General features: G+C 35.7%; 1 protein-coding gene across 2 annotated transcripts; it reads left to right on the top strand.

The window, feature by feature from the left end:
• The first annotated feature begins 824 nt into the window (after positions 1-824).
• Positions 825-6,808, top strand: LOC122469101 (olfactory receptor 2T1). 2 transcript variants are annotated; one of them, XM_043556213.1, is made up of 2 exons: positions 953-1,865; positions 6,795-6,808. In XM_043556213.1, the coding sequence occupies exons 1-2, from the start codon at positions 953-955 to the stop codon at positions 6,806-6,808; spliced, it is 927 nt and encodes a 308-aa protein (XP_043412148.1). The 2 variants fall into 2 exon arrangements, with proteins under 2 accessions (XP_043412218.1, XP_043412148.1); XM_043556283.1 differs by lacking the exon at positions 6,795-6,808 and having other exon boundaries at positions 825-1,909.
• Positions 6,809-9,631: the final 2,823 nt, after the last annotated feature.

Here is a 9,631-nt window from a genome sequence, read left to right as displayed (position 1 = left end):
ATTCTTCATCATCCTAAATTTAAATTTATTTCTTAAAAATAAACAAAAATAATTCTACAAGAGTGATTGCCTCTTTTTTTTTTCTGAGTTTGCAAGAGTGGTTTCTATTTCCCATTTTCTCCCATACAATTTTGTCTGCAACACAGATGAAATGGTATCAAAAGAATACTCATAATTTTCAAATTCTCACAGTCCACATTGACAATCACTCATTTGTAGCTAAATGGCAGAGATAGACTACTTATTGTCAGTGCTGGGATATTTTTAAGATGGTGGTATTGTTGATTATGATGATTCCTTTGGGGCACTCAGGTGGTTCAGTCAGTTGAAGGTCTGACTCCTGATTTTGGCTCCGGTCATGATCTCATGGTTTGTGGGATGGAGCCATGCATTAGGCACTGCACAATGTGGAGCCTGCTTGGGATTCTCTCTCAACTTCTCTCTCTGCCCCTCCCTTGCTCACTCTCTCTCTCTCCCTTTCTCTCAAAATAAATAAATAAACTTAAAAAAAGATTCATTTAATAAGGACGCCAATTTAAACTAACATAGTAGTTACACACACACACACACACACACACACACACGCACACACACGCACACACACATGCACACACCAGACTAGGGCATGTTTAACAGAATAACAATATGGTTTATACCCTATGTGTTGTTATATGTATCACTATAGTACAATAGCATCTGTTGACATAATCTTGTCAAATGTATTTAAAGAATTATTGATTTAAGGTGATCAATTTTATGTAAAAACGTTCTATAATAGATTAAATGATAGATATAAGCATCAAAATTCTAAGTAAATATTTTTAGGTATTTTCTTCAGACTTTTACAAGTTTTTGCTTAACAATCAACCTATATGTCCTTATATTAATTCCCTGCGAATATTCTCATTTTATTTGGAAGATTCTAGGTCACAGCAGCACCATCATGGGATCCATGGAAGTGTACAACACATCCTCTACAGACTTCACCTTGATGGGACTGTTCAACAAGAAGGACATCTCAGGCCTTCTCTTTGCCATTGTCTCTATCATCTTTTTCACTGCATTGATGGCGAATGGGATTATGATCTTCCTGATCCACACTGATTCACGACTGCACACTCCTATGTACTTCCTTCTCAGCCATCTCTCCTTCATTGACATGATGTATATCTCCACCATTGTACCCAAGATGCTGGTTGATTATCTGCTGGGTCAAAGAACCATATCCTTTATGGGGTGCACAGCTCAGCACTTCCTCTACCTCACCCTTGTGGGAGCTGAGTTCTTCCTACTGGGCCTCATGGCCTATGACCGCTATGTGGCCATCTGTAACCCCCTTCGCTACCCTGTCCTTATGAGTCGCCAGGTCTGTTGGATGATCATAGCAGGTTCCTGGTTTGGAGGCTTTTTGGATGGCTTCCTTCTAACTCCCATAACCATGACCTTTCCTTTCTGCAACTCCCGGGAAATTAACCATTTCTTTTGTGAGGCACCTGCAGTCTTGAGTTTGGCATGTGCAGACACAGCCCTCTATGAAACAGTAATGTATGTGTGCTGTGTCCTGATGTTGCTGATTCCTTTCTCTGTGGTGATTGCTTCTTATGCCCAAATCCTGACCACAGTCCACCACATGAGTTCAGTTGAGGGAAGAAAGAAGGCATTTGCCACCTGTTCATCTCACATGACAGTAGTGACCTTGTTCTATGGGGCTGCCATGTACACCTACATGCTGCCACACTCTTACCATAACCCAGCGCAAGATACAGTCTTCTCTGTGTTCTATACAATCCTTACACCAATGCTGAATCCACTCATCTACAGTCTGAGGAACAAGGATGTGACTGGAGCTCTGAAGAGGGCAATGGGCAGGTTCAAATGTACACAAAAAGTGTCAGGAGATGTGTTTTGACAATGTCTTCTTCTCATGTGGATGACAAATAGGAGCCTTTGTGGACATTGTGGCCATGCTCTTAATGAAGGATTAACCTGGAGGGAAGGTTTAATTGTGCAGAAGAAGAAAAAGGAAAAGAAAAAGAGCAATATAAGAAATGTATCCTCTTAATCTTCATTCCTTCATCTCTTCTTTCCTTTCTTATATCTTCCATTTATTATGACCTGTTCACTTTCATTCAAAATAAATGCCCAGTGTTTTTAAGAAATTAAAAAAAAATCTTGCTTGAAGTTTTTACGTTTTAGAGATAAAAATAAATTGCATGCAATTTTAAATTGCATGAACTGTGTTGAAGAGTGCAGGAGGGAGGATGGTAATTTCTGATTATGTGATACTCCTGTATAATTATACTTACCGTCTAAATATAAGAGAAATATTATCTTCTCTATTTTGAAGACTAATACCTGACATAGCCTTTAGGAAGATAGTTGTGTAGCTCTCTGTTTGTTCCAGTTTTTCAATTGGTAGGAAGAGTCACTGAATATAGTTTTGGTTTTTTTTAATAGCCATTATACTCCTGCAATAATTAGGCATGTTTTACTTTAAGTAGAAATGTAGTATTTAACTTTTATTTGCAACACATAAGTGAAAACTATTTGTCAGACAAGTTAACATTCATGGATGAGAGCAAAGAACCTTGCCCCAAAAAAGGCAACCTGAGGATATTATATGCCTAAACATTTACTAAACATACAGGAGTATGGTTTGGGAGGATACCAAAGTGAATTTTCAAATATGTCACAATGTCATCAGGGTTAACCATACAACATTTGGATAGTAGAAGTTTGTTTATATTCCATATTCATGCTCCCCATGATCCAAGAATTGAGGACAATAAGTGTACAGCAAATCATTTTCAATGTAGCATTTGATTATATAAGAAGTTTACTTAAGTATCATAGGGGTTACTTTATGAAATTATTAATAATCATAATCAATCATACTAATCTCTCTAAAACTTAAAAATTCACATACATTCATCATCATCTAATAACTTCATAAAAATAAAGCACATACAAGAGTTGTAATTACAGATGATGACAGTGAGGATCAGGGAAGTGAGGGAATTCTGTATGGTAACATTTTAAATTAGTTCACTGGATTGCAAAGAAGAAATGTGGTTGATTGAACACTATATCTTTCAGATATAGCTTTCTCACTCATTTGTCCAGGCATTCATTTGTTCATCATAGCTGTGAGCAAGATAGATAAAGCACCTATACTCAAAAAAGTTTACATTCCAATGGGGGAAAGCAATAAAAATAAAATACAAACAAGCAATCAAGCAAACAGCTTGAATCCCTACCACATGGTATGAAGCAACAGTGACTAAAGCTGAACACTGCACCACAGAATAAACACACTCAGGTGAATTTCTAACAAACATGTATTCATAATCTTTACCAAAAGATATATAGTAACAGAAAAAAAAACTAGAAGCTATTCAAAAGCTCACTGGTGGTGACATAGATAAATAAATTGTGACATACAATAAACCTGACATAATTTCAATTGTATTTCAGTCTTTTAGCTAGTTCATCTGTTCAATTTTTTTCTTTATTGTTTCTTTTCTTCTTCTTGAATACAGAAAAAGGAAAAATTATTTTTATTTTCAATTTTTATACAAAACATTTTTCTTTATTTTTCTACTATATTTTTTTATTTTTTGTAAATTTTTCAAGTTCTGTTTTACGTCCAACATTTTATTTTATTCTAGTTCATTGCATTCATTTTCACAAATTTTCAAATGTTTTCCTTTTTTCCCCTTTTTCTCTAATCTATCAAACTCCTTTCAATAACCAGACACAGACCCATCTAGAATCTGGCATCATTTATTTGATTTTGTGTGTGTGTGTGTGTGTGTTGTTTTTAATTTTTAATTTAATTTTATATTTTTACCTTATCAATTTCTCTTCTTCCTTAAAAATAATGAAACAAAGGAATTCACCCCAAAAGAAAGAGCAGGAAGAAACGAAAGCCAGGGACTTCAACAACACAGATACAAGCAAGAAATCTGAACCAGAATTTAGAATCACGATAAGAATACTACTTGGTGGAGTCAAAAATATATTAGAATCCCTTTCTCAGGAGATAAAAGAAGTAAAACTAGTCAAGATGAAATAAAAAATATTATAACTGAGCTGCAATCTCGAATTGATGCCATGGTGGCAAGGATAGATGAGACAGAGCAAAAAATCAGTGATATAGAGGACAAAATTATGGAGAACAATGAAGCAGAAAAAAAGAGGGAGATGAAGGCAAAAAAGCGTGATTTAAGAATTAGAGAAATCAGTGACTCATTAAAAGGAACAACATCAGAATCATAGGGGTCCCAGAAGAGGAAGAGAGAGAAATGAGGATAGAAGCGTTATGTAAGCAAATCATAGCATAAAACTTTCCTAACCTGGGGGAAGACACAGATATCAAAATCCAGGAAGCACATAGGAACCCCACTCGATTGAACAAAAATCAACCATCAACAGGGCATATCATAATCAAGTTCACAAAATACTCAGGCAAGGAGAGAATCATGAAAGCAGCAAGGGAAAAACAGTCCCTAACTTACAAGGGAAGACAGATCAGGTTTGTGGCAAAACCTATCCACAGAAATTTGGCAGGCCAGAAAGGAATGGCAGGATAGTCAATGTGCTGAATCAGAAAAATATGAAGCCAAGAATTCTTTATTGATCAAGGCTGTCATCCAAAATAGAAGGAAAGATTAAAAGTTTCCCAAAGAGAAATTAAAGGGGTTCATGACCACTAAAGCAGCCCTGCAAGAAATTTTAAGGGGGACTCTGAGGGGAGAAAAAAAAACACATAAAAACAATAGCAACAAAGACTAGAAAGGGCCAGAAAGCACCACCAGAAACTCCAACTCTACAAGAAACATGATGGCAATAAACTCATATCTTTTAGTACTCACTTGAAATGTCAATGGACAAACTCTCCAATCAAAAGCATAGGGTAACAGAATGGATAAGAAAACAAGATCCATCTATATGCTGTTTATAAGAGACCCACTTTAGACCCAAAGACATCTTTAGATTGAAAGTAAAGGGATGGAGAACCATCTCTCATGCTAATGGTCGACAAAAGAATGCTGGAGTAGCCATACATATATCAAACAATCTAGACTTTAAACTAAAGACTGTAATAAGAGATGAGAAAGGGCATTTTATCATATAAGTGGTCTATCCACCAAGAAGACATAACAATTGCAAACATTTAAGCTCCAAACGTGAAAACACCGAAATATATAAATCAATTAATCACAAACATAAAGAAACTCCTTGATAGTAATACTGTAATAGTAGAGGACTTCAACACCCCACTTATAGCAATGGACAGATCATCTAAACAGAAAATCAACAAAGAAACAATGGTTTTGAATGACACACTGGACCAGATGGACTTAACAGATATATTCAGAACATTTCCTCATAAAGCAGCAGAATATACATTCTTCTCAGTGCACATGGACAGTTCTCCAGAATAGGTCACCTACTGAGACAGAAATCAGCCCTCAACAAGTAAAAAATTATCAAAATCATACCACACATGTTTTAAAACCACAACTCTATGAAAGCGATATCAGCCCCAAGAAAAAAATTGTAAAGGTAACAAATACTTGGAGAATAAAGAACATCAACTAAAGAATGAATGGGTTAACCAGGAAGTTAAGGAGGAAATTAAAAAGTACATGGAACCCAATGAAAATTATAAAACCAAAGCCCAAAACCTCTGGGACTCAGGAAAGGCGGTTATAAGAGGGATGCATATAGCAATCCAGGCCTTCCTAAGTAAGGAACAAATGTCTCAAATACGCAATGTAACCTTACACCTCAAAGATCTGGAAAAAGAACAACAAATAAAACCAAAAGCCATCAGAATACACAAAATAATAAAGATTAGAGCAGAAACCAATGCTATTGAAACAAAAAAACAAACAAACATAAAGCAGCAGTAGAACAGATCAATGAAACCAGAAGCTGGTTCTTTGAAACAATTAATAAAATTGATAAACCACTAGCCAGTTTGATCAAAAAGAAAAAAGAAAGGACTCAAATAAAATCAAGAATGAAAGAGGAGAGACCACAACCAACAGGGTAGAAATAAAAGCAACAATAGGAGAATATTGTGAGCAGTTATACACCAATAAAATGGGCAATCTGAAAAAAGTGGACAAATTTCTAGAAACATATAAAATACCAAAATTGAAACAGGAAGAAATATAAAATTTGAACACACCCATTACAAGTAAAGAAATAGGATTAGTAATGAAAAATTCCCCCAAAACAAGAGTCCAGAACCAGATGGCTTTCCAGAGGAATTCTATCAAGCATGTAAGGAAGAGTTAACACCTATTCTCTTGAAGCTGTTCCAAAAAAATAGAAATGGAAGGAAAAGTTCCAAATCCTTTCTATGAAGCCAGAATTACCTTGATTCCTAAACAAGACCAAAAAAAAAAAACACTAGAAAGGAGAACTATAAAACAATTTCCCTGATGAACATGAATGCAATAATCCTCAACAAGATATTAGACAACAAAATCCAACAATACATTAAAAGAATTATTCACCATGACCAACTAGGACTTACATCTGGGATACAGGACTGGTTGAATATCTATAAAATAATCAATGTGATTCACCACACGAATAAAATAAAGTACAAGAACCACATGATCCTCTCAATAGATACAGAGAAAGCTTTTGAGAAAATGCATTATCCTTTCTTGATAAAAACCCTTAAGAAAGTAGAGATAGAAGGATGATACATCACAATCATAAAGCCATATATGATAACCCAATACTAATATTATCTTTAATGAGGAAATATTGAGATCTTTCACCCTAAGTCTATAAAGAACTTATCAAACTCAACATGCCAAAAAATAAATAATCCAGTAAAGAAATGGGCAAAAGACATGAAGAGACACTTCTCCAAAGAAGACATCCAGATGGCTAACTGACACATGAAAAAATGCTCAACTTCACTCATCATCAGGGAAATACAACTCAAAACCACAATGAGATATCACATCACACCTGTAAGAATGGCTAACATTAACAACTCAGGAACAACAGATGTTGGCGAGGATGCGGTGGGGGGGGGGGGGGGAGGAGGATCTCTTTTGCACTGCTGGTAGGAATGCAAACTGGTACAGTCACTCCAGAAAACAGTATGGAGGTTCTTCAAAATATTAAAAATAGAATTACACTGTGACCCAGCAAATGCACTACTAGGTATTTTTCCAAGGGATACAAGTGTGCTGTTTCGAAGGGGCACATGCACCCCAATGTTTACAGCAGCACAATCAACAATAGCCAAAGTCCAAAGTATGGAAAGAGCTCAAATATCCATAGATGGGTGAATGGGTAAAGAAGATGTTATGTATATATGTATATAGGGTATATACATATATACACCACATATAAAATCAGGATATAAAATCAACACACAGAAATCGGTTGCATTCCTATACACCAAATATGAAGCGACAGTAAAAGAAGTCAAGGAATCAATCCCATTTGCAGTTGCACAAAAACCATAAAATACCTAGAAATAAATCTAACCAAAGACGTGAAAAATCTATACACTGAAAACTATAGAAAGCTGATGAAAGAAACTGAAGAAGACACATTCAAAATAGGAAAAAAAAAATATTCCATGCTCCTGGATAGGAAGAACAAATATTGTTAAATTTCGATACTACCCAAGGCAATCTACATATTCAATGAAATCCCTATCACAATAACACCAGCATTCTTCACAGAGCTAGAACAAATAATCCTAAAATTTGTATGGAACCAGAAAGACCCCCAATAGCCAAAGCAATCTTGAAAAAGAAAACCAAAGCAGGAGGCATCACAATCTTAGACTTCAAGCTATACTACAAAGCTGGTACAGTATGGTACCAGCACAAGAACAGACACTCAGATCAATGCAACAGAATAGAGAACCCAGAAATGGACCCACAAACGTATGGCCAACTCACCTTTGACAAAGCAGGAAAGAATATCCAATGGAATAAAGACAGTCTCTTCAGCAAGTGGTGCTGGGAAAACGACAGCAACATGCCAAAGAATGAAACTGGACCACTTTCTTACACCATACACAAAAATAAACTCAAAACGGATGTAAGACAGGAAGCCATCAAAATCCTCGAGGAGAAAGCAGGCAAAAACCTCTTTGATCATGGCTGCAGCAATTTCTTATTCGACATGTCTCTGGAGGCAAGGGAAACAAAAGCAAAAATGAACTTCTGGGATCTCATCACAACAAAAGCCTTCTGCACAGTGAAGGAAACAATCAGCAAAACTAAAAGGCAATGGACAGAATGCGAGAAGATATTTGTAAATGACGTATCAGATAAAGGGCTAGTATCCAAAATCTATAAAGAACTTATCAAACTCAACACCCCAAAAAACAAATAATCCAGTGAAGAAATGGGCAAAAGACATGCATAGACACTTCTCCAAGGAAGACATCCAGATGGCCAACTGACACATGAAAAAATTCTTGACATCACTCATCATCAAGGAAATACAAATCAAGACCACAATGAGATACCACCTTACACCTGTCAGAATGGCTAACATTAACAACTCAGGCAACAACAGATGTTGGCAAGGATGCGGAGAACGAGGATACCTTTTATATTGTTGGTGGCAATGCAAGTTGGTGCATCCACTCTGTAAAACAATATGGAGGTTCCTCAAAAAACTAAAAATAGAACTACCCTACTACCCAGCAATTGAACTACTAAGTATTTATCCAAGGGATACAGGTTTGTTGTTTTGAAGAGACACATGCACCCCCCATGTTTATAGCAGCACTATCAACAATAGCCAAGTATGGAAAGAGCTAAAATATCCATCAATGGATGAATGGATAAAGATGTGGTATATATATATATATATATATACACACACACACACACACACACCACATCATATATATATATATATACTTTTGTGTATATATATATATATATATATACACACACACACACACAATTGAGTATTACTTGGCAATCTAAAAGAAAGAAATCTTGCCATTTGCAACTACATGGATGGAACTGGAAAGTATTATGTGAAGTGAAATTAGTCAGTCAGAGAAAAATAAATATCATATGACTTCACTCATATGAGGACTTTAAGAGACAAAACATATGAACTTAAGGGAAGGGAAACAAAAATAATATAAAAACAGGGAGGAGGACAAAACATAAGAGACTCAAAAATATGGACAACAAACAGGGTTACTAGAGGGGTTGTGGGAGAGGGGATGGGCTAAATGGGTAAGTGGCACTAAGAAATCTACTCCTGAAATCATTGTTGCACTATATGGTAACTATTTTTATGTAAATTTAAAAATTAAAATAAAAGAAATAAAAATATATATCAAAAAAAGAATGAAATCTTGCCATTGGCAACTAAGTTGCCAATGCTAATGCTTATGCTAAGCGAAATTCATCAGTCAGAGAAAGACAAATATCATATGACTTCATTCACATAAGGAATTTAAGATAAAAACAGATGAACATAAAGGAAGGGAAGCAAAAATAATATAAAAACAGGGAAGAAGGCAAAAACATAAGACCCTTAAATATGGAGAACAAACAGAGGGTTACTGGAGGGGTTGTTGGAGGGGATATAAGCTAAATGGGTAAGGGGC

Source organism: Prionailurus bengalensis, chromosome A1 (assembly GCF_016509475.1).
Source record: "Prionailurus bengalensis isolate Pbe53 chromosome A1, Fcat_Pben_1.1_paternal_pri, whole genome shotgun sequence".
NCBI lineage: Eukaryota > Metazoa > Chordata > Mammalia > Carnivora > Felidae > Prionailurus > Prionailurus bengalensis.
The sequence above is the reverse complement of the archived record's forward strand: the minus strand, read 5'-3'. Positions and strand labels throughout refer to the sequence as shown.

Bases quoted from the DNA above. Each gene is read 5' to 3' on its own strand.
- LOC122469101 (XM_043556283.1), top strand. From the start codon at position 944: ATGGGATCCATGGAAGTGTACAACACATCCTCTACAGACTTCACCTTG.